At 39.0% G+C, this 26363-nt stretch overlaps 1 protein-coding gene across 6 annotated transcripts in view; it reads right to left on the reverse strand.

Annotated features, from left to right (window-relative positions):
• The window catches only part of DNAAF11 (dynein axonemal assembly factor 11), an 80058-nt gene that overhangs the window by 16733 nt on the left and 36962 nt on the right, over positions 1 to 26363 (reverse strand). For 4 of the 6 annotated variants that reach the window (XR_009559657.1, XR_009559658.1, XM_060287615.1 and 1 more), the window contains exons 8-10: positions 24666 to 24731; positions 21268 to 21337; positions 20479 to 20574 (exon numbers count right to left, since the gene is read on the reverse strand). Coding sequence is in view for 4 of the 6 variants with exons in the window: in XM_060287615.1 (XP_060143598.1) it covers positions 20479 to 20574; positions 21268 to 21337; positions 24666 to 24731 (232 nt within the window). In the remaining 2 variants the exon portion in view is untranslated. The remainder of the gene's footprint in view (positions 1 to 20478; positions 20575 to 21267; positions 21338 to 24665; positions 24732 to 26363) is intronic. The other 2 variants (XM_060287617.1, XM_060287616.1) reach the window with 1 other exon arrangement.

The raw sequence follows: 26363 nt of genomic DNA on the forward strand, positions 1-26363 counted from the left end.
TATTTTGGTATAAGATGTGAAATAAGATGACAACCTGATATTTTCCTAATTAACCAATATCTCCCAATCTTATATAAAAATTAATTTGAAATGGATCATAGACCTAAAGGTAAAAAAGCTAAAATGATAAAGCCCCTAGAATAAAACAAAAGAGAATATCTATGAATCTAAAGATTTCATGGACATGAGATAGGAAGCAACAATCCAAATAGAAATAAAATAATTCATATTAGCAGTAAATCTAAAAACTTCATTTTCTTACTGAATTAAAAATAATAAGCAAGTGATTGGCTGGGAAAAATGTCCAAAAAACACAAGCCGTGATAAGTAGTTTTGGGGTTTCATTCTTCAACTAATATTTATTTGGTACCTAGAAGACAGGTACTATTCCAGACACTGGATGAATCAAGGTCTCTATGATCATGAACCTTACACTTAGATGGCGAAGACAAACCATACAAAACTGAACAAATCAGATCGTTTCTTACAGTGATAAATACTGTCATAACAATAAGCCAGGTAATATAACCGAGAAAGATGACTGACGGAATGTAGCTGGCCACGTTAGCACTGATGATCAGGAAAAGTGCCTGTTTAAAGGAGGCACTTTGTATCACCTGTGTGATACAAAGGAGACAGGCGTGAACAGAAAAAGGGGGCAGAGTGCACTTAGCAAGAAAAAAACCAACAAGTACAAAAGTCCTGTGGTGGGAAGTGAGGCTATTGTGCTCCAGGAAAGGAAAAAAAGCCAAGTCTGGGCCATAATGAGAAGAGGAAAGTGGAAGAAGAAGATGCTAGAAATGCAGGCAGATGCTAGCTCGTACAGAGCCTTCAGGGCCACAACAAGGAAATGTGAACATCACTCCAAGTGCAAAGGGAAGCCATTGGTGGGCTTTAAGCAGAATAAAATGAACTGATTTATGTGTTTAAAATGTCACTTTGGCTTCTGCATGGAGAAAGAAAGGGTGGAAAGAACAGAATCAGGGAAAACAGGGAGAGGGCATCAGAGGTGGTCTGGTTGGGCGATGACACTGGCTTGGACAGGAGTGAAGAGGGAGATGGTGACAAGTGACTGGATTCAGGGTACATTTGGGCAGTAGTGCCAACAAGATGTAGGTTGTGAGGGTCAGAGATATGTCAGGGATGCCTCCTAGTCTTTGACTTGGCCAGCTGGGGAGATGATGGTGCCATTTTCTGAGACAGGAAGGACTGTGAGGCAAAAAGATCTGCAGAAGGAAATCATGGGTTCACTTAACCACTTTAAATTAGTCACGCCGATTACAAATTGGTTTGTCAGTGGGCAGCTGCATGTAAAGGGTCTTTGATTCTAAAGCCTGTATAGTTTGCTAATGTTTACATTTTTAATTTTCCAAGTAATATATATTTTTTATTCCTTTTGTGGTTTAATCGCATTTTAGGACAGTATTTTGAATTTTCCAGTTTTATTTGTTGGTTTACTCTATTTCATACACAATTTTATTTCTATTGACTTGTAATTAAATGTAATTTCTATAATTTTTCATTTGGAAATTAAAGTGAACTTTTCATAGGGTTTTGTTAATTATGAAGTTTTTAAATGATCTTAATTATATTATTCAAATAATAAATGGTCCTACATTTTGTTGATCATATCAAAGACAGAAATTGATCATAAATCTTCCAGTAGAGCTGATTCTGTTGATTTTCCCTATGTTTACAAGAACTTACATTTTAAACACTTAAATAATGTACGTCTAATAAATATAAGGCAGTGGATCTTTATTTTATATTATTTTTTGTTACTATAGAATAATCCTGTTCCATTAAATGCTTTTGTGCTTTAAATTTTGTCATCTCTGATATTAATTTTGTCATAACTACTTTAATTTTGCTTGCATTCAGCTAATAGGGCTTTATGCATTCTTTTCTTTATACATTTCCTGTGTCTTTTAGATTCTTGTAAACTGTATAGCGTAACTGATTTTACATCAATTACCTTCCTACAGATTTTCTTTTTATGTTTCCTTCCTCATGCTTTCCAATTCCATGTAACTGTACTGACTTTTGTTTGCATTTATTTTCTGTAATACTTTGTAATTTACCTATTTTTATTTAATTCTACTCAGTTTCCCTAAAAACATTTATATTAAATGTTAACATGAATAAAGTGTAATATATATATTTGGGGGTTGTGAAATAGAAAATATTTATACGTTTGTTCTCCCCACTCACACTTTTCCAATTTTCACGTTTTAATCTAAGTTGTATAAATCACATTGTTTTCTTCTTGTACCACCTTCACTACTTCTTCCAAGGAAAATAATAACTTTTGGAATCTTTTTGAAATCTTATTCAAAATAATTAAAGCTATTTCTGTAAGATTATAGACTTTTAGACTAATACTTTAGGAAGATGACAGTGTCTAAGTAGCCAAGGACTCATGGGTGAGGGATGTAACGGGGACTGGGGAATGAGAAGCCCTCATTAGGTCTTCAGTTCAAGGTGACATAGCAGGAAGATATCACAGCCTCAGTCCTAACCTGCAAAAGGATATCTTTAGGTGTCACATCTTCCTTCCACATTCAGTACACATCTTCCTTTTTTTTTGCATTTCCAAGACCCTACCATAGGTGCCTAGCACATAGTAGGTACTCATTAAAATACATGGAATATTTGAATGAGTGAATGAATGAATGAATGGCAACAGATTAGAACTAAGAGCAAAGACCCCTGGAGATGCTTATTCCTGCCTATTCTGTCTACAAATGGGGAAGAGACGAGTTCCGTGGGCTGCAGCTTCATGCATGCTGGGCTCTGTTGGTGCTGGGTCCAACTGGTGGAGGAGAGATTTAGGGAACCATAGAAAATCCTAGCAGCTATGACTGTGACAGTAGTCTCTGAGTTAGTAACATAATTTCAAGTTTAAGCAGAAGAATGGGAAACTACTTAACAAGTATCTGAGTCTGTTTGAAACTGGGACTTAGAAACTGGGGCATGGGCAGGTCTGGGTTTGCGGCGGTGACAGTGGCTTCAACAAGGAGACAGGACCTATCATTTATTTTTCGCTTCCACAGTAATTTGCACAGTGCTTTATTCATACTAGGTACTTAATAAATCTTTCATAAATTGAATATTTTAATTGATTAATTAATAATTCATTAATTGTCTAAAGTTTTCCAGAATTTTGCAGGAAGTTTTCCATTTCTGAGTTCTACCACCTTATTTCCATGGTGTGGCAAGCCAAGCATGCTAAATCGTTCCCTCATCTGGTTAATAACTTCCACATAGTTTATTTATGGATGCGGCATGTTTTTCCTCCACCATCATTTTGCTTAAGTATACACATTTAATGTCTTCACTCATGCTTCATCAGTAATTTCTAAAAACGTCTCCACTTTTTTTTCCTTCATAAAACTTCCAAACTCTCTAAGCCCATTAGATAGCAACCTGTCTTGACATAAGCCCGTTGTGTGATCTGGAGGGGAGGGGAGGTGTGTCAGTTACTGGCTGAACAGTGCCCTTCAGTGAGGCCCTGCCCCACAAATGACACAGACGACTGCCTAGCAATACTTAAGTCACCTTTAGAAGAACTGGGGCACTTGAAAATTATCCACCTTCTTACATATTTCTGGTGTTCATATTTATTAGTTAATTATCCATAATACTGGTGTTGAACAGTTAAACATGCAAAGCTCAGATTCCTACAAAGGAATACTATTAATATAAAACTTCGGAATCAATAAGACTTCTTTATTTTCCTCTGGCATTAGAGGAAGTTAGTATTTACACCCAAATTTACTGCTGACATTTTAACAACTTCATGATTTGTTAACTGTTCTGACTGACTTCACTAAGAAAGGCACATAATTCACTGAGCCTGTTAAACAAAAATATTCCTTTAAAGAAAACAAGCTCTTTTTTTCTCTTTAAAAAAGGTCATTAATCCACAATTAGAAAATATATAAATTATTTAAAAATCTTTGAACAGATAAAAATACCTGGATAAGTCAAACATTTTTGAAGTATATTCTATGTCAAATAAAGACATAATTGGTAGCAAAGAAAATTTAAATTTTTGAAAAATTGATCAGAAAAATAAGAAGGATAAGAATACTGGCTTTGATTCCAAAGATACCCAAGCTGTCTGAGGAAAAATTGTAAAGGGGCAATTACTGACATTCATATGTAAAATCAATATTGACAGTTGCACAAGACAGTTTCATGGCTTTGAAATAAAAGGAGAAAAAAATCTAACTATCAAACAGTTCCTTCAAAATTCTTTTATACTTGTAAAGTGCAATCTTATTTGACAGCTCCCCATGGAGGATCATACACACACACAGCCTAAGATTGCAAATGATATTTTATTAGGTTAGGACAAACATCAAGAATGATGATGATGTTTTAAAAGAAAAGAAAATATCCTTTTAGAATCTTACTAGAGATAGTCTGAGTGGGAAATATCCTCCATGTACATGAAAATGTTCACGATCATTCTTGTTTGTTCTAGGCCAGCGATAGTTCAGAAGTGCTGGCGAGTTCACATTACCCCATTCCCCACACCCTGCAGCAGGGAACAGCTATTGAGCAAATATTCTCAGCGTTGGTTACTAGTATCCCAGTTCCATCACCGCTGAGTTATTCTGAAGCACGTGTTTTGCACTGTCTCCTAGAGCTTTCCCACTGGGGCTGCTGACACTTTGTCTTGATTGCCTTTCCTTCCCTACTCCATGACCAGCACCCCCATACTCCCCAAATAAACCACTGTACTCATCTCCCTATGGAGGTTTCTTCTTCTGGGAGGCTGCAAATTTAGGAAGTGTTTTACAGTTCAAATGTGAGTCTGCATCTCACAATTTCGTCTCTGCAACAACCGTGGGACTCTCAAGTTTCCCTCGAGGCGGAAGAGTAGGAACATGGTATAACCAGATTCCAAAATACCGACTAGGTTTCTACTGGAATCCCACTCAAGTCTCTCTGAGCACCTCGTTTAATTTTCACGGTGGGCTGGGTACTTATTTGAAAAAAGATTCTCTATCTCCCTCTCTCTCTCTCTCTCTACCTACCTACCTATCTACCCACAACAAGCCTTGTGCTCTGCAACGGGAGAGGCCACAGCAGCGAGAGGCCCGCGTACCGCAAAAATAAAAAAATTAAAAAAAAAAAAGAGATGCTTCCATGATGGGGAGCCTGGAAAAGAGGTGAACACCTAATTGGAGTTGCTTTTAGAGATTATGAGAAAAGAATTGGAACAGAAGATATAGATGTCTGCTTTAAGAGTTTCGCTGTGAAGCAGGTCAGAGCAGTAAGTAGAGGGGAATGTTTTTATTTTGAAGAAGGGAGATGTTACAGCATGTTTTCAAATGTAAGATGTATAGCAGAAAATTCAGTGAAGAAGTAGAGAGAAGAGAGAATTGTCAGAGGGGGAAAAATGGTCCTTCAAAGGCAAGGGGAAATAGGAGGCAACGCACATCTGGAGAGTTTGGTTAGATCACAGACAGTTCATCATAGAATCAGGACGGCCACAGAGGCGGAGCAAGGAAAGATGTGCTGGTGACAGTATGTGGAGATGATCTTTTCATGCTTTTATTTATGTTTTTCTATTTTCTTTTGACATTTTTTATTGGAGAGAATTTTGAGGCCAGGAGGATGTTTTTTGTTGCTGGTGGTGGTGGTGGTGATTTTTAATTTTTAATTTTAAATATTTCCTTTGTGGGTGACACCTCTTTGCACCTTTTGAAAAGTTATAGGATATTTATCCTTGTAATGGAGGAATTCTGACATTGGTCTGTTTTCGGTAATTTTACTTAGAACTCGTTAATTGCTTTTGATCTGAATATTCTAATTCTTATGTTTTTAAGCTCAAAGAAGTTACGACTTCTAAAATTGTTCTCATTTTGTTGGTGTGACCATAACTAATTCTTTGATTAGACTTTCATCTAAATGCTCTATATTTATAATATCTTGCATAGTTTTTAGCTCTTGTCCTTTAGCTACATTTTAGGAAGGCTCTTCAAGCTATTTTCCACATTTGCTTTGTTTCCCATGTCATTCCTTCTATTTAATCGCCATTGCAGACTTTAATTCTGCTACTTCAGTGCTAGTTTCCATTTTGTTCTTCCTTATCTCATTCAGCACCTGTTTATCTCTAACTATTGCCTTTGCCCTCATCTTGTTGCATTCTTACTTGTCTCCATTCTATTTTTACACTTGCTATGTCCTCTTGGACCCTATTTAGAATTGCCAAGTTTTCTAAAATTTCCCTTTGATTCCTGCCAAATATCATTTTCTTTTTCCTTTTTCTTTATTTTTTTATTAACATCTTTATTGGAGTATTATTGCTTTACAATGTTGTGTTAGTTTCTGCTGTATCACAAAGTGAAACAGCTATACATATACATACATCCCCATATCTCCTCCCTCTTGCATCTCCCTCCCACTCTCCCTATCCCACCCCTCTAGGTGGTCACAAAACAACAAGCTGATCTCCCTGTGCTATGCATCTGCTTCCCACTAGCTATCTATTTTACATTTGGTAGTGTATATATGTCCATGCTACTCTCTCACTTCATCCCGGCTTACCGTTCCCCCTCCCCATGTCCTCAAGTCCATTCCCTACATCTGTGTCTTTATTCCTGTCCTGCCCCTAGGTTCTTCAGAACCTTTTTTTTTTTTTTTTAGATTCCATACATACGTGTTAGCATACGGTATTTGTTTTTCTTGTTCTGACTTACTTCACTCTGTATGACAGACTCTAGGTCCATCCACCTCACTACAAATAACTCAATTTTGTTTCTTTTTATGGCTGAGTAAGATTCCATTGTATATATGTGCCACATCTTCTTTATCCATTCATCTGTCAATGGACACTTAGGTTGCTTCCATGTCCTGGCTATTGTAAACAGTGCTGCAATGAACATTGTGGTATTGTAAACAGTGCTGCAATGAACATCGTGGTACATGACTCTTTTTGAGTTATGGTTTTCTCAGTGTATATGCCCAGTAGTGGGATTGTTGGGTCGCATGGTAGTTCTATTTTTAGTTTTTTAAGGAACCTCCATACTGTTCTCCATAGTGGCTGTATCAACTTACATTCCCAACAACAGTGCCATCGGGTTCCCTTTTCTCCACACCCTCTCCAGCATTTATCGTTTGTAGATTTATTTTTTGATGATGGCCATTCTGACTGGTGTGAGGTGATACCTCATTGTAGTTTTGATTTGCATTTCTATGATGAGTAGTGATATTGAGCATCCTTTCACTTGTTTGTTGGCAATCTGTATATCTTCTTTGGAGAAATGTCTATTTAGGTTTTTAATTGGGTTGTTTGGTTTTTTGTTATTGAGCTGCCCATTTTTGGATTGGGTTGTTTGGTTTTTTGTTATTGAGCTGCATGAGCTGCTTGTATATTTTGGAGATTAATCCTTTGTCAGTTGCTTCGTTTGCAAATATTTTCTCCCATTCTAAGAGTTGTCTTTTCTTCTTGTTTATGGTTTCCTTTGCTGTGCAAAAGCTTTTAAGTTTCATTAGGACCCATTTGTTTATTTTTGGTTTTATTTCCCTTTCTCTAGGAGATGGGTCAAAAGGATCTTGCTGTGATTTATGTCATAGAGTGTTCTGCCTATGTTTTCCTCTAAGAGTTTGATAGTGTTTGGCCTTACCTTTAGGTTTTTAATCCGTTTTGAGTTTATTTTTGTGTATGGTGTTAGGGAGTGTTCTAATTTCATTCTTTTACATGTAGCTGTGCAGTTTTCCCAGCACCACTTATTGAAGAGGCTGTCTTTTTTCCATTGTATATTCTTGCCTCCTTTATCAAAGGTAAGGTGACCATCTGTGCATGGGTTTATCTCTGGGCTTTCTAGCTTGTTCCATTGATCTATAGTTCTGTTTTTGTGCCAGTACCATACTGTCTTGATTACTGTAGCTTTGTAGTATAGTCTGACATCAGGGAGCCTGATTCCTCCAGCTCCGTTTTTCTTTCTCAAGATTGCTTTGGCTGTTCAGGGTTTTTTGTGTTTCCATACAAATTGTGAAATTTTTGGTTCTAGTTCTGTGAAAAATGCCATTAGTAGTTTGATAGGGACTGCATTGAATCTGTAGATTGCTTTGGGTAGTATAGTCATTTTCACAATGTTGATTCTTCCAATCCAAGAACATGGTATATCTCTCCATCTATTTGTATCATCTTTAATTTCTTTCATCAGTGTCTTATAGTTTTCTGCATACAGGTCTTTTGTTGTCTTTTGTTAGGTAGGTTTATTCCTAGGTATTTTATTCTTTTTGTTGCAATGGTAAATGGGAGTGTATCCTCGATTTCTCTTTCAGATTTTTCATCATTAGTGTATAGGAATGCAAGAGATTTCTGTACATTAATTTTGTATCCTGCAACTTTACCAGATTCATTGATTAGCTCTAGTAGGTTTCTGGTAGCATCTTTAGGATTCTCTATGTATAGTATCATGTCATCTGCAAACAGTGACAGTTTTACTTCTTTTCTGATTTGTATTCCTTTTATTTCTTTTTCTTCTCTGATTGCTGTGGCTAAAACTTCCAAAACTACGTTGAATAATAGTGCCAAGACTGGGCAACCTTGTCTTGTTCCTGATCTTAGAGGAAATGGTTTCGGTTTTTCACCATTGAGAACGATGTTGGCTGTGGGTTTGTCATATATGGCCTTTATTATGTTGAGGTAAGTTCCCTCTATGCCTACTTTCTGGAGAGTTTTTATCATAAATAAGGTGTTGAATTTTCTCAAAAGCTTTTTCTGCATGTATTGAGATGATCATATGTTTTTTATCCTTCAATTTGTTAATATGGTGTATCACATTGATTGGTTTGCATATATTGAAGAATGCTTGCATTCCTGGGGTAAACCCCACTTGATCATGGTGTATGATCCTTTTAATGTGCTGTTGGATTCTGTTTGCTAGTATTTTCTTGAGGATTTTTGTATCTATGTTCATCAGTGATATTGGCCTGTAGTTTTCTTTCTTTGTGACATCTTTGTCTGGTTTTGGTATCAGGGTGATGGTGGCCTCGTAGAATGAGTTTAGGAGTGTTCCTCCCTCTGCTATATTTTGGAAGAGTTTGAGAAGGATAGGTGTTAGCTCTTCTCTAAATGTTTGATAGAATTCTCCTGTGAAGCCATCTGGTCCTGGGCTTTTGTTTGTTGGAAGATTTTTAATCACAGTTTCAATTTCAGGGCTTGTGATTGGTCTGTTTATATTTTCTATTGCTTCCTGGTTCAGTCTCGGATGGTTGTGCTTTTCTAAGAATTTGTCCATTTCTTCCAGGTTGTCCACTTTATTGGCATATAGTTGCTTGTAGTAATCTCTCATGATCCTTTGTATTTCTGCAGTGTCAGTTGTTACTTCTCCTTTTTCATTTCAAATTCTATTGATTTGAGTCTTTTCCCTTTTTTTCTTGATGAGTCTGGCTAATGGTTTATCAATTTTGCTTATCTTCTCAAAGAACCACCTTTTAGTTTTAGTTATCTTTGCTATCGTTTCCTTCATTCCTTTTTCATTTATTTCTGATCTGATCTTTATGATTTCTTTCCTTCTGCTAATTTTGGGGTTTTTTTATTCTTCTTTCTCTAATTGCTTTAGGTGCAAGGTTACGTTGTTTATTTGAGATGATTCTTGTTTCTTGAGGTAGGTTTGTATTGCTATAAACTTCCCTCTTAGAACTGTTTTTGTTGCATCCCATAGGTTTTGGGTTGTCGTGTTTTCCTTGTCATTTGTTTCTAGTTATTTTTTGATTTCCTTTTTGATTTCTTCAATGATCTCTTGATTACTTAGTAGTGTATTGTTTAGCCTCCCTGTGTTTGTAGTTTTTACAGTTTTTTTCCTGTAATTGATATCTAGTCTTACAGCGGTGTGGTCGGAAAAGCCACTTGATATGATTTCAATTTTCTTAAATTTACCAAGGCTTGATTTGTGACCCATGATATGATCTATCCTGGAGAATGTTCCATGAGCACTTGAGAAGAAAGTGTATTCTGTTCTTTGTGGATGTAATGTCCTCTAAATATCAATTTAGTCCATCTTCTTTAATGTGTCATTTAAAGCTTGTGTTTCTTTATTTATTTTCATTTTGGATGATTTGTCCATTGGTGAACGTGGGGTGTGAAGTCCCCTACTATGATTGTGTTACTGCTGATGTCCCCTTTTATGGCTGTTAGCATTTGCCTTATGTATTGAGGTGCTTCTATGTTGGGTGCATAAATATTTACAATTGTTATATCTTTTTCTTAGATTGATCCCTTGATCATTATGTAGGGTCCTTCTTTGTCTCTTGTAACATTCTTTATCTTAAAGTCTATTTTATCTGATATGAGTATTGCTACTCCAGCTTTCTTTTGATTTCCATTTGCATGGAATATCTCTTTGCATCCCCTCACTTTCAGTCCGTATGTGTCCCTAGGTCCGAAGGACACTCTTGTAGACAGCATATATATGGGTCTTGTTTTTGTATCCATTCAGCCAGTCTATGTCTTTTGTTTGGAGCATTTAATACATTTACATTTAAGGTAATTATTGATATGTATGTTCGTATTACCATTTTCGTAATTGTTTTGGGTTTGTTATTGTAGGTCTTTCCCTTCTCTTGTGTTTCCTGCCTAGGGAAGTTCCTTTAGCATTTCTTGTAAAGCTGGTTTGGTGGTGCTGAATTCTCTTCGCTTTTGCTTGTCTGTAAAGGTTTTAAAAATTTCTCTGTCAAATCTGAATGAGATCATTGCTGGGTAATTTTGGTTGTAAGTTTTTCCCTTTCATCACTTAAAATATGTCCTGCCACTCCCTTCTGGCTTGCAGAGTTTCTGCTGAAAGATCAGCTGTTAACCTTATGGGGATTCCCTTGTATGTTATTAGTTGCTTCTCCCTTGCTGCATTCAATATTTTTTCTTTGTATTGAATTTTTGATAGTTTGATTAATATGTGTCTGGGCATGTTTCTCCTTGGATTTATCCTGTGTGGGACTCTCTGTGCCTCATGGACTTGATTGACTATTTCTTTTCTCATATTAGGGAAGTTTTCAACTATAATCTCTTCAAATATTTTCTCAGTCCCTTTCTTTTTCTCTTCGTTTTCTGGGACCCCTATAATTCGAACGTTGGTGCGTTTAATGTTGTCCCAGAGTTCTCTGAGACTGTACTCAATTCTTTTCATTATTTTTTCTTTAGCCTGCTCTGCAGTAGTTATTTCCACTATTTTATCTTCCAGGTCACTTATCTGTTCTTCTGCCTCAGTTATTCTGCTATTGATTCCTTCTGGAGAATTTTTAATTTTATTTACTGTGTTGTTCATCATTGTTTGTTTGCTCTTTAGTTCTTCTAGGAACTTGATAAACGTTTCTTGTATTTTCTCCATTCTATTTCCAAGATTTTGGATCATCTTTACTATCATTACTCTGAATTCTTTTTCAGGTAGACTGCCTATTCCTCTTCATTTGTTTGGTCTGGTGGGTTTTTACATTGCTCCCTCATCTGCTGTGTATTTCTCTGTTTTCTCATTTTGCTTAACTTACTGTGTTTGGTTTCTCCTTTTCACAGGCTGCAGGTTCTTAGTTCCCATTGTTTTTGGTGTCTGCCCCCAGTGGGTAAGGTTGGTTCAGTGGGTTGTGTAGGCTTCCTGGTGGAGGGGACTGGTGCCTGTGTTCTGATGGATGAGGCTGTATCTTTTCTTTCTGGTGGGAAGGACTGCGTCCGGTGGTGTGTTTTGGGATGTCTGTGAACTTAGTAATTTTTAGGCAGCCTGTTAATGGGTAGGGTTGTGTTCCTGTCTTGCTAGTTGTTTGGCATGGGGTGTCCAGCACTGGAGCTTGCTGGTCATTGAGTGAAGCTGGGTCTTAGCATTGAGACGGACATCTCTGGGAGAGCTCTCGCTGATTGGTATTACAAGGGGCTGGGAAGTCTCTGTTAGACCAATGTCCTGAACTCAGCTCTCCTACCTCAGAAGCTCAGGCCTGACACCTGGCTGGAGCACCAAGACTGTGTCAGCCACACGGCTCAGAAGTAAAGGGAGAAAATGAAAAATAAATAAATAAAATAAAATAAAGTTATTAAAATTAAAAATTAAAAAATAATTATTTAAATAAAAAAATTAAAAAGTAATTTTAAAAAAAAGAAGAGAGCAACCAAACCAATAAACAAATCCACCAATGATAACAAATGCTAAAAACTATTTAAAAAAAAAATCTGACAGACAGAACCCTAGGACAAATGGTAAAAGCAAACCTATACAGACAAAATCACACAAAGAAGCATAAACCTATACACTCACAAAAAGAGAAAAAGGAAATATATATATATGTGTGTATATATATATATATATATATATATATATATATAAAAAATAAAGGAAGAGAGCGACCAAATCAATAAACAAATCTACCAATGATAATAAGCTCTAAATACTAAACTAAGGTAAACATAAAACTAGAAACAAATTAGATGCAGAAAGCAAACCCCAAGTCTACAGTTGCTCCCAAAGTCTACTGCCTCAGTTTTGGGATGATTTGTTGTCTATTCAGATATTCCACAGATGCAGGTACATCGAGTTGATTGTGGAGATTTAATCCGCTGCTCCTGAGGCTGCTGGGAGAGATTTCCCTTTGTCTTCTTTGTTCACACAGCTCCTGGGGTTCAGCTTTGGATGTGGCCCTGCCTCTGCGTGTAGGTCGCCTGAGGGCATATGTTTTCATCCAGGACGGGGTTAAATTAAAGGAGTGGCTGATTCGGGGGCTCTGGCTCACTCAGGCCGGGGGGAGGGAGGGGTATGGAATGTGGGGTGAGCCTGCGGAGGCAGAGGCTGGTGTGACGTTGCACCAGCGTGAGGTGCACTGTGTTCTCCTGGGGAAGTTGTCCCTGGATCACAGGACCCTGGCAGTGGCAGGCTACACAGGCTCCCGGGAGAGGAGGTGTGGAGAGTGACCTGTGCTCGCACACAGGCTTCTTGGTGGCTGCAGCAGCAGCCTTAGCGTCTCACGCCCATCTCTGGGGTCCACACTGATAGCTGCGGCTCACGCCCGTCTCTGGAGCTCATTTAGGTGGTGCTTTGAATCCCCTCTCCTCGCGCACCCCAAAACAATGGTGTTTTTCCTCTTAGGCAGGTCCAGACTTTTTCCCGGACTCCCTCCCGGCTCGCTGCAGCGCACTAGCCCCCTTCAGGCTGTGTTCACGCAGCCAACCCCAGTCCTCTCCCTGGGATCTGACCTCGGAAGCCCGAGCCTCAGCTCCCAGCCCCTGCCCACCCCGGCGGTTGAGCAGACAAGCCTCTCAGGCTGGTGAGTGCTGGTTGGCTCTGATCCTCTATGCAGGGATCTCTCTGCTTTGCCCTCCACACCCCTGTTGCTGCGCTCTCCTCCGTGGCTCCAAAGCTTCCCACCCCCCGTCTCCGCCAGTGAAGGGGCTTCCTAGTGTGTGGAAACTTTTCCTCCTTCACAGCTCCCTCCCAGAGGAGCAGATCCTGTCCCTATTCTTTTGTCTCTGTTTTTCCTTTTTTCTTTTGCCCTACCCAGGTACGTGGGGAGTTTCTTGCCTTTTGGGAAGTCTGAGGTCTTCTGCCAGCGTTCAGTAGGTGTTCTCTAGGAGTTGTTCCACATGTAGATGTATTTTTGACGTATTTGTGGGGAGGAAGGTGATCTTCACGTCTTACTCCTCCACCATCTTGAAGGTCCTCTCCCAAATATCATTTTCAAAGATAGGTAGGTCTTTTTTAGACTATCAGAATGATATTACCTTTTCCTTGTGATACGTTACTTTTTTTTGGTAGGGCCTATTTACATTTTTCTTCTTCTGTTTTTTAAAAAATTTGAAAATTAAAAATTTTACAAAAATTAAATTTTAATTTAAAAATTAAAAACATTAAAAGGTACAATTAAAAGATTTATATTAAAATTTTCACTTAAAATTGAAATTAAAATTTTTTTCTTCTTCTTTTTAAAGAATGATAAGACCTATTCAGACTTGGTGTTTATGTCATCAGATAAGATAAGTGGCTTTTCCTTGAGTCTTTTTTTTTTTTTTAATTGGGTCTATTTTTTCAATGTTGGAAGTTTTAGGAATAGGCTGAGGATGAGAAGTAATGTTCTAAAAGAGTAGAAGTATGAATGGAACAGGAAAACCTAGCAAGATGACCAGGAGGCCCTCACTATAGACCCTCTTGAAATTAACATTCAGAGAATAAAAGTGAGTTTATGTTGGGTACATTGCAAGCATATTTGAGTAGAGAGAAAGTACTGAGAAACACGTGTCCAAATAATAAGGGAAAGGGAGTCTGAGACTGTGTTTTCTAGAATCACGGTGTGTGATATTGACCTTAATACGTGACCTTCGTCTCCTGTGCTCAATATAGCAGAATCAAGCAAGATGTTCACCAACTGAAGTTGTAGATATATTTTGCTGTTCAGTTCAGATGGTACCTTCTTTAATCTCAGTTAATTATTCTGAAAGAACACCCAAAGGAAATCATGAAGCATATTCTTGGAGTGTTCCTGGAACTTGTCAATTGAGAACCTAGATGGGAGTTTAATTGAATGACAATGCAAGGTTCTCCGTGAAGGCAACATTTCAGTTAAATCTTGTTAAGTTGGACTGTGGTGAGATCATGTGTCAGACCCTTCCAGGCTGATGATGAGAAGACTGTGTATGGACATATCACTTAGTCTGACCACACATTTCAGAAAATATATCAAAGGCCAAGCGTAAACTCTTAGAAAATGCCATGGGGAATAATCCTACTCAGAATAGGAATGAAAATCACACACACAGTACCTATAAATAAACTTTAGAAAATATGTAGCATCTATAGAGAGAAAACTGCAAAGCAAAACTTCTGAGGGACATAAAATGTGAGTAATAAATGGAAAATACATTATTGTAGTGCAGATTCGATTATGTAGATATATCAATTCATTCCCACAACAATCTATAAATTCAATGCAACTCAGTAATAAAAATATTTACTAATAGGAATTAATATTGATTAACTTGACAATACTGATTACTAGTAATGGATAATATTAATTAATAGTAACATGAATGCAGTGTGTATTGTGTCCCAAGTGCTCATCTAGGTGCTTTACACATTAATTTATATAGTCCTCAAAACAACCTTTTGAGGTATGAATGATCATTAATATTACTTTATGGACAAGGAGTCTGAGGCACAGCACAGAGGGATTAATAATTTGCTCAAGGTCACACAGCTGCTGAGCAGAAGTATCAGGATTTAACCCAGGTTCTCTGGCTCCAGAGCCCATTACTTTAATCATCTCTTTTCACTCTCTCTAAATGGTAATAGCAATAAAAATTCAAATGGCATTTCTGGAGGCAGAATTTGATAAAATTATTTGAAAGTTAACCTGGAATAATACACATGGAAAAACAATGAGGAAATGGTTGAGGAGGGAGGAGAGGAATTAGGGGAGATTCGTGTTCTAAATATTAAAATGTATTTTAAAGATGCATTTAATGCATTCACTTGTTCAACAAAAATTTATTGAATACCTACTCTTTGCCAGTTTCTGTTCTAGGTGCCAGTGACACAGTAGTAACAAGAACAGACAAAAGTCCCTACTTTCATGAAGCTTAAATTTTTGTTGAGGGAGATAGATAGACAAAGAAATAAACAATTAAATACATGGACTGTCCAGTGGTGATACATTCTATGAAGAAAAATACAGCAGGAACAGGGGATAGAGAGTACTGGGATGGGGAAGGGGAAACTTTTAAAATATCAGGATCAGGAAAGACCCCATGGTAAAATAACACTTAAGAAAAAAAAAAAACTGAAAGAAGGGAGAGAACAAATCATGAGGATATCTGGGAGAAGGGCATTCCAGCAAAGTGAACAGTACGTGCAAAGGCCCTGGGGTAGGAGGATGCTTGTCACATTTGTGAAATAGTAAGGAGGCCAAGGTGGCTGGAATGATCAGAGGGTAAAGTGGTAGAAGATAACGTCAGAGAGACAATGGCAGGTGGAGGTTATCAGGGGATTTTGCTTTTAACTCTGAATGACTAGAAAACAAGACTTGGTCTGATTTACATATACTATAAAATGATCACTTGGCTGCTGTGCTGAACAAAGAAGAATAGTGAATTTCTGGTAGACAGGTGACACCCATAGGTCCATGTTTCTTGACTGGATATATCTAATGTAATAAAAGGCACTGGAGACTGAGACTCTGCATCAATCCCAAAAGCTAAGACTAATGAATACAACAGTGCCGGAAGCTAGAGAGAAATGCCACTGACAAGTGGAGCAGGATTGAGAAAAGCCTCATGAAACACAGAATGTTTCCTACTTTCCTGCATTATTTTTTAGATTCTACATATAAGTGATATCTTATAGTATTGTCTTTCTCTGTCTGACTTACCAGTTAGGGACCTTCTATTTCCTAATGCCACTTTCTGAGAAAGCCAGAGTACCTTTGCATCCACTACCCCACCTGCCACTTCTAGCCAAGACATCAACCCTTGAAATCACGGTGGAGGAGATGGCCTGGGAGATGTGGTACTCACGAGTTACGTTACAAAGATGGCAGATGGAGACAGGAATTCTGCAGGGAATGGCAAGGATTGTGATATCTGTGTATTCTATCAACCCACAGATTACAGACTTGGTGGCAGATGTTGGAAAGCATCTGGTATTGTAGAGCTAGCATGAGATGAAAGTCCCTGGGATGTGGAGCTGAGCTGGGAGAACCCACCAGCAGGTCAGCAACAGAATATCTAGCCATGACCCGTGACAGGGAACAGACTTAACGAAACTTGCTTATTTATCGGCACCCAGTCTGTATAGATCCGGCTTCATTTAGGGGTAGGGAAGGGAAAAGGATCCATTTGACATCCATGACAAAATACTGAATGAAATGTATAATAAGAAATATTTGAGCACTTTGTGGATTCCATTACAAATTGTGTCCTTGAAAAAATGTATACAAAGTTAATCACTGAATTTCCACAGATAAACACAATATAATCATCACAGCACAGACATCAAATAGATTAGCTTTTCACAAGTATTCTTTACAAATGCTATCACAAAGAAGGAAAAACTAAACAGCAAATTTGATCTTCTTTTCATTAATTTAGAGTATCCAAGTATTATAAACTACTAAGGACTGTATTAGATATTTCCTGAAGTACTAAGTTATCACTTAACATATTGACCACACTGTTCTGTGAAAGAAACAAAAGTATACCTAAGTGTCTACCTGATCTTTACAAAATGCTTTAAAATTCCAAGAAGATGCCTCAGTCGTTATAACGCAAGTCAGACACGGACAATGCCACAGTAAGGTAGAAGCCTAGACACACAAAACGACTCAGTGGATGAAACGTCGGTACTTCAATTGTTTCAATCAATAGGAATTATGAAGATGTTAACTTTTAGTAACACATATTTTTAATAGTAAGCATAAGTGAAGTTACAATTTTATTTTTTAACTTTTGATGACTTTTTAAATTTAATTTTTAAGAAAAAGCTTTTGTTCTTTGAGCTTTACAGTCCTTACAAATACCTAACTCATGAGTCAAAAACAACTAATTCAGGGCAAGAAATAGCTACCTTTTAGGAGGAATAATGACAGAGGTATATAAAAGAAATGATAAAAGTAAATAAATTAATAATTTAATAATTAAAAGGAATAATGATAGAGATAGCTTCACATCCATGTTACTTTTAGACAGTAGTCTAAAATCTTAAAAAAGTATATACCTCAAAGGAAAAAATGTTACGCATAGTTTCTTATTAAGAAAAAAAAGAACCATTCTGATTCTTTCTATGTAAATTATCTCATCTTCAACCAAACACTTCTAAAATGCCTTTTCTTTAATAAGCCATTTTTTATACTTTTTATGTGTATTTAACATGAAGATTTAAACAGATATAAAGACAAAAAGGATAACGGAAATAGAATGTTGTATTCATTTAAAAGATTCATAAGCAGAGATAGCAGAGGTCTTCTGATCAACTGCCCGGCACCCTGTAAAAGGTACACAAATCATACGTCTTGATTTCCTCTTAGGAACATAGCAGTTTCCATTTAATCTTTGGCTTTTCAGTTAGAATGGAAATTTCAAAAAAAAAAGAAAGGAGAATGCTGATCGCAGTGTCATTCAAATGTCTCTGTCGAAACACTGAGGTAATTGAGTTATCGCTTAGATTTCCCTATAGGATATTCTAACTGGCATAGAAGCATTTCCTTAATTTGTTGTAGTCAACAAGGACAGTGCGATTCTTCCCGTTGTGTTTGTTGTTTTATTGCTTGACAACAAATTGTATTTGCTGTCTTATTACCTCAGAGTAAAAATACATAACTGATTACTCATAATCTGTTACAAAACTGGCTTTGGGAAAATGAAGGATTATTAAACCATTATAGAAACCTTATTGGTTAATCAAGTTTATAATCTTTGTGTCCCCCAGGTCCCTTTTCTTTCTCACAAGGAGAACCCCACGTTGACTGGTTTATCTACTCTTCCCCTTTGAAACCTGAGTGACTGGGGCAAAGCTGACCCTACCCCTAGCTCATGAGATGAGATAACAGTAACCAAACATAAAATAATAGGAACGAAGAAAGGACTACCATCTGTTTGGCCAGAGATTGGTTTCATTGTCCAGGGTTAAGCTCCTCAGGATTTGTTAGCCTCTTCAGCTAAATTAGCCAGATCAGTCCAGAGGAGCTTTTATTCCATGGCGATGGGAGAGGTCCTCTCTCTGGTCTTTCTCTGATTCTCTGTCTTTCCATTTTTGTGCAAGGTAAGAACACGAAAGCAAGTCACCCCAGTTACTCATGTAACTCATGTCAAGAAGGAAGTGCTCATGTCAAGAAGGAAGCAGGTCTGAGTACAGAGCTAACATATCAGAAAGGGCCTGACCCTCCCCTGACTGGGCCCAATTCTGTTTGGAGTTTCTGCAGCTTGCAGCACAAAACATCCTAACTCATTCACAGAGCCTGTATTGAGGAATCGGAATATTCCATATAGACAGATGATTTTTTTTTTAAGTTTTATTTCCTTAAGTTTTTTCAGGATTGTCATCTATCCATGTTAAGTCTGTTCAGGCTTCTAAACAGCTTCTGTCTCAGACATTCAGCTCTGATATCAAAGTTAGAGTCTGAAAGTCAGCGGAGGGAACACTACCAGTCATTAGAAGTCAGCCATATCAAAAGTGCACATATAGTTTTGTTCTCTATGTCTGTGAGTCTGTTCCTGTGCTGTATACAGATTCACTTGCATTATTTTTTAGATTCTACATATAAGTGATATCTTATAGTATTGTCTTTCTCTGTCTGACTTACCAAGCATAAGAGGGAGGGGGAGGGACAAATTAGGAGGATGTGATTAACAGATAAAAATTACTATCCATAAAATAGATAAGCAGCAGGGATTTACTACAAAACACAGAGAATTATATTCGTTATCTTATAATAACCTACACTGGAATGTAATCTGCAAAAAAAACCCCAAAACAAAAAACAGAACACTTTGCTGTATTCCTGAAACTAGCGCAATATTGTAAATCAATTATACTTCAATTTAAAAAAACTGAAAAAAATACATATACAACACTTCTCCTCCCAAATAAAAGACAAAAAAGAGTTTTAGTTTAAAATACTATCTTGGGCTTCCCTGGTGGCGCAGTGGTTGAGAATCTGCCTGCTAATGCAGGGGACATGGGTTCGAGCCCTGCTCTGGGAGGATCCCACATGCCGCGGAGCAACTAGGCCCGTGAGCCACAACTACTGAGCCTGCACGTCTGGAGCCTGTGCTCCGCAACAAAAGAGGCCACGATAGTGAGAGGCCCGCACACCGCGACGAAAAGTGGCCCCCACTCGCCGCAACTAGAGAAAGCCCTCGCACAGAAACGAAGACCCAACACAGCAAAGATAAATAAATAAATACACTCCTACCCCCAACATCTTCTTTAAAAAAAAAAAAATACTATCTAGTCCATATCATAAAAATAATACAAACAGCAACAATGATGGCATCAATAAGTGCTCACTATGCTATGAATTTTATGTGTATTATCTTTCTTAAAAGCGATATTAGGAAAAAGAAGCCCAGAACCAGGTTAATAACTTGCCCAAAGTCACGAATCTAGTAAGCTCAATATGTGGAATTCAACCACACTTTTTTTAAGAGACCCAAGGCCTACTACATCTCCTTTCAAAGTTATTGGTAAGGAAAGTACTGATTACCATGTGCCGGGCATGCTCATGGCGCCTGTGATCTACGCACCCCTCCTCCACACTCTGGTCTGCCAGGTAGGAAGGCTGGGAGGCAGGAACTGCAGGTAGGAGGAGTTACAACAGTCACAGCGCCCCGGTCCCAGCTCTCCCTTCTCACAGGCCTTTGTTCTCCTACCTGAGCTGGTCCAAGTACATTTTCTGGCTCTCTCAGCCCAAAAGACCTTGATCACAAGTCATCAGGAGCCCTGGCAGGTCACGTTCCTCTAAGAACTTGAGGTTTGAACAAATGAGGCTACCTACCTTGGGCATGTAGACCACCAGATGCCCTGTTGTCTGAGCTCTTTTAGCAGAGCTGCTATCAGGTTTGACTTCTGCAGGAAGGACAAGCTGAAATGGCTGAAAGCAAACAGGAAGTGTGGAGAGTGAGTGCGTATTACACGAGGGGGTTACTTTAAGAGGTGTTTTCATTACAAATTTAAGATTCACCATTTATTTAAAAAATCTGCTTAGGCTTATCAGGGAAAAAATAAAATATGGGCAATGCTTGATATGCATGAACGATTTTACGAATTTTAATTAATTGTCTGAGGAACAGTTAGTCACAGATCGTGACTGGTCCATTTATGAGAACATGACTGAAAAAGGATTTATAGATAAAACTTCTTGTCATAAAACATCAACACATTTCCATTTTAATGTCTTCAAGCTAACTGATATGAAAGCTCAGAATCAGCAAAAACTACTATTTCAAAAGTGATAAAGTTACAGTTGCTGTGAATGAAATCACTGACAATTTTAAATGGGTGTATTATTTTAAATGGGTACATTATTTAAATATAACTTCAAGCATAGGCTACCCATACATGACCATCTTATCAGCTCTGAAAAAAGTACTAACAAAACAAACACCGGTTAAAAATACAAATTTTATCATACCACTCCCGTCATTTAAAATCGTGTCTAAAAAAACAGCACTCTGACTGGGTTTCTCTTTTTCTATTTTAAAATCACTTAAATCTGTTTTGAGGCAAGCTAGTTTGATTCAAGGCTGAGCTTCTGAAACGGGGACAGCCCAAAGGTTACACTTACCTTTCCCTTGACCATCACTCGCACGTAAGTTGGTTGTACATCAACATCGATTAAAGAGGTGTCCATATACCTTCAAAATTCAACAACCGAGTGTTATAATTTTCAAAACCATTTAAAGAAGTGTAAATACAAAGTCCCACTTGAGGGACCATTTTAAGTGAAGAAAGTTTACAATTTCCATGCTAAACAGGTCTTAGAATATTCATCTTAAATTCATGCCCAGACCGCCGGAAATTCAACATATCAGCAATTTCATTTTTAGACCCACAAGTACACTTGGCATTGATTGCCCCTTACCCCAAAATATCTGCGGCCTGAAACACCAGAGGTTTGCAGAGAACGGCTTGCCAGGCTCCTTCATGAATATTTTATTTTAAGCCCCTAAGGCTGACTTGAATAGCCAGGAATGCTGAATCCACTAAGCTCCTGCGTCCTTAGGGCTCTCGATTCCCTGCAGCTGTTCTGCAGCTGCCCCATCCTACCTCTCCCGGAAGACTGGCTCCGCAAGCCCATCCTGCCCAGCAAGCCCAGCTCTCTCCCTCTATGGCAGTGACCTCAGGACTGGGGGCAATTGTTCTCCTACACTTCGCGAGCAGAGGAAAGGTTTAGATTCCACATCACTCATTAAAATAAGAAGTTTGGCCAAATGATTATTTTTATACATGTTAAAATATTTGAAAATGCAGCGATGATTCAAAAATCACAAACATCATGGCAGGTAGGACGATACAGGGGTGACAGGCTCAGGTTTTAGCCACACAGGCTTGTGAGGACTGACTCCACCTTCCCCTTCCTGCTTTATTACCCTGGACCACATTCCTTAACCTTTCTAAGCCTCTGTCTCCTCACCTGTAAAATGGGGATACAAATAGTGCCTATCCCCTAAGATTGCTAAGAAGACACGTGCACCATGCCTAGTACATAGTTAGTGGTAATAAAGCATTGTTACAATTAATGAAAAATTAAAATAATAAAAAGTAGAGTCAGGTTTTCCTACAACTTCATGTTTATTATCTACCACTTTAACTATGGATTACAGATTCTTTTTTGTGCTTAGGGCCGCCTAAAGTTCCTCTGCCCCGACCTACAAGGGTTTTGCATGTGCTGTTCTCCTCTGCCTAAAATAATCTTCTACCAGTCCTTCGTAGAGCTCGCTACATCTTATCCTTCAATTTTCAGTGCTCACGTCCCTGGCTTTCCCTTTTTCTCCAGCCATCCCCTACACCGCCAACCACCAGACTACACACACCATTGTTCTCCATCCCTGAACTCTGTCCTTTTCCCGTACGGCACTCTTCTCCCTTTGTAATTACCTATTAGATGCCTGCCTATGTATTGTCTGCCATCCCCACTGGGCCGTAAACCCAGGAGAGCAGGGACTGTATTCAGAACAGGCTGGTTACAGTCTCCCAGTGCGTGGCATGTAGCAGGCATTCTACAGCTATTGGAAGAAATAGAAGCAGGAAGCATACACGAATGCATGAACTTTCATGCATACATCCATGTGCCAATGAAGATAACAAGGAATTTTAGTGTAATAGTTTGGACAGAATCATGCGAATGGAAGGATTTTTCTACTTAGACAGGAGAAATATCACCAGTCCTTGAAAAGGTACATGCATGGGGAAATGAGGAAAGTTTTCATCTGAGGATTAATGTTAAGTAGCTAATCGAGCTAAAAGGAGAAAGAGGCACACATTCACTGAACTCCAGGAATAAGGCCTAAAAATGGAAAGGACTTAAAAGGATGAAAAAGGGAATGTTTAACTGAAAAACAGCAGAAAGGGAAGCTCAGGGAGTTGGAGCAACAGAGAACATGCAGTCAGCTGGAGGAGGGCTGGAATGGAAGGCAGCGCTTCTTAAAGGCAGGTAACCTGGCAGCAAGTGGGCAGAAGGACTGTTGGAGGCGTGGGAGACGCAGCTGAGTGTGATGAGGGAGGACTGCACTGAGAGCCGGCCCCCATTCACGCCGGCCAAAGATGGACACACCCCAAGTGCCCGTCAGTGGGTGAACGGATAAACAAAAAGGTGGTCTCTCCATTCAATGGAATATTATTCAGCCATGAATATGCTACAACATGGATGAACCCTGAAGACATTATACTGAGTGAAAGAAACCAGACACAAAGGCCAGATCTGATTCATTTATATGAAATACCCAGAATGGGCAAACTATGGAGACAGAAAGCAGATGAGTGGTTGCCAGGGGAAGGGGGGAAATGAAGAGTGACTGCTTATGGGGTACGGGGTTTCCTTATGTGTGAGAAAATTTCCTGGAAGTAGATAGTGGTAATGGTGTCACAACATTGTGAATTTACTGAATGCCACTGAGTTGTACAATTGAAAGGGTTGAAATGGTGAATTTTAAGTTATGTGTATTTTATCACAATTAAAGAAACAAAGTTGGACCTAAGACTGAGGGTTCACATTCTGGCTTCTCCAATTACCATGTTTACTTTCACAAGACTCACCCTCCTTGGGTAATCCCAGGATAACAATCTCTCCCATGCCACTGGGTTACTGAGAAGTTAAATGAGATACAGCATGTAATAAAATCCCTCAAAAATAGAAATGCCTTTATTACAACTCATGAATGTAAATGTTCATTGATTCCATCGTCAAAATCATTCATTCATTCATCCATTTACTCCTGTACTTACTGAGCTCCTAACGGGTGTCAGGCACTGTTTTAGGTGTTAGAGACATAAAGAGGTAGGAACAAAAAAATAAAAGTTTCTGCCTCAACTACACATGTTTCAAAATACAGGTAAATTGAGAGTTTGTCAGGTAGAAATAAAAAAGCAGGGAGAGGTGGAAGGATGTGCTGAGGCAGGGGTGGTACTGGTCTATACTGGATGGTGAGGCAGAGAGGCCTCTATAATAAAGTGACATCTGAACAGAGGCCTGAAGGGCATGAGGACACCTAGCGTGAGAGTGATACAGGCAGAGGGAGGCACAAGGACAAAAGTACTGGGGCCTCGGTGGGTCTGAAAGGGCTGGAGAAGCAGAAAGGTCCTGAACGTGGATCCTGAAATCATCAGCAGGACAGAGGAAGTGAGCCAGGACCTGGAATCTTCAAGGAGGGAGGCAGATGGCCCGGGTGTCTTTAAATGGCTTCAACAAGGAAGCGTGGAAGGTGACGCAGGCTGATGGTGTGAATGTCACAGCTGTGGACAGTTGTGGGTTGGGGGAGAGCAGCTGTCAGGATGCGGGAATGAGGGGTAAGCAAGCAGGGAGTGTGGGGGTGAAACCAGTTAGGATGTAGGACGTGGCCTGGGAAGAGGGGGCAGCCAGTGATAAAGAGGCCGCTGTTCATGTTTAAGAACTCAAGGGGCTGTGACTGAGAATGAAAATAGCAAGAAATGCCATGAAATAAATGCATAATAAAAGGTCTTTACCTATATACAGCCAGGTCCAGGACGATCTGGTTACGCTTTTCATCATCTCTCAAAGAGAAGTCAAGTCTAAGGAATAATCCATGTGGGGGGGGGGGAAGAGGATGTTTTTAGCGATACTTTATAGATAACCCCATCCCAGTATCAAAAGAAAATTTGATAAAAACTATGTCATAATCTTCAACGACAAACTTATTTTGGTAGCTGGTCAATAAAATCTGTTAGTTTAAAAATTTCAAAAGAAACCTACAACATATTCATAAATTATTCCTGTTTACATTGTTTCAATATGAGAATCCTGAACTACATAAAAAAAAAAAAATTAGCATCAGTGCAGAGACAGAGACACCTGGTGGTTAAAGTTTTCTTTTCCATTTCATTCGGGTTTGCAAGAAGCAAACTAAAACACAGAATTATTGATGGGGAATTACATGTTGCATTTGCTTGCCCTTATCCAGCATTCCATTAAGTTTTAAGCAGTCTTGTCTTTTTTCGTCTCCTTTCATTGGTGACCTTTCCCTAGCCCCCGGAAATGCTGAGATGCTGCCCATGACCTATCACTTCCATTTTACAGAAGAAGAAACAGGCTCAGAGAGGCTGACGTAGCTGGGAAAGAGGTCATGTGAGCCTTGGAGGCAGGATTTCAAATCTCAGCTGTACCCTGAGATTGAGTCCTAGGTATAACTTCCATACTGTCGATGTACTGTTCAGAATTACTTGGTTAATTTTATTTTGAATGTTTCACTTATCATGTTACTCTGCAAAGTATAATACTGCAACAATATTAAAGAATGTAGGCTAGATTGTTTGGAGAAATGTAAGGTTGTCCCCCAGGTGTGGCTGCCAGCAGGATGTCTGCTTGTGGCGGTCACTCTCACTTGCTTTCAACACTCCTGCCCGGCGGGACCTCTTCAGGTGCTCCAATGACCCACGCATTCTCGATCTCATCTCTGGCGCTTTCCTATATGCTTTCTCCTCTGCCTTGCTTGCTTATTCCCCCATGCTCCAGCCACCAGCTTCAACTCTCCCGTCATCCATCTCTTGAAAGGTAATTTCAGGGAGGTTTTCTATGGCAGAGACTGATATTCCCCACTGTCTGCTCCCCCTTTATCCATAGTAACAGGGTCCCTGATTTTAATGAGGAATATGGCTCTGCAGGGTAAAGACCACATTCCCCAGCCTCCCTGGCAGCTAGATGAGATCATGTGATTTAATTCCGTAAAGAAAATGTGGTTTGGTGCTTTCCAGGAATTTTCCTTAAGAGAGGGGGTGTGTGCCACTTAACAGGCTATTGCAACCATCCAGGCAAGAGGAGGTTGACTTCCTCTAAGGTGGTGGCAATGGAGTGAATGAGAAGGGGTGGGATTCTGGTAATTCTGAAGGAAGAGCTCACTGATAACAGGAGGGAGAGAAGAATTGAGGATGAATCCGAGGTTTTGGTCTTGATACCCAGTGGATGCTCACTCCTGAGCTGGAGGACCTCTGAGGACCTGATGGTACGTGGTTGTGGGGATAGAAGTGAGGATGTCTGCTTTAGCCACGATAAGCCTACGACACATAGTTTATATCCACACAGGAGAGCAGATAGCTAGGTGCATATACAAGTCTTGAGCTCAGGGAAGAGGTTGGGTCTGGTTGTAAGTAAAGGAAGGATAGTGTTGAAATCATGGGATTTGGTGAGATCTCGAAAGAGTGAATGTG

This window comes from Globicephala melas, chromosome 17 (assembly GCF_963455315.2).
Source record: "Globicephala melas chromosome 17, mGloMel1.2, whole genome shotgun sequence".
Taxonomy (NCBI): Eukaryota; Metazoa; Chordata; class Mammalia; order Artiodactyla; family Delphinidae; genus Globicephala; species Globicephala melas.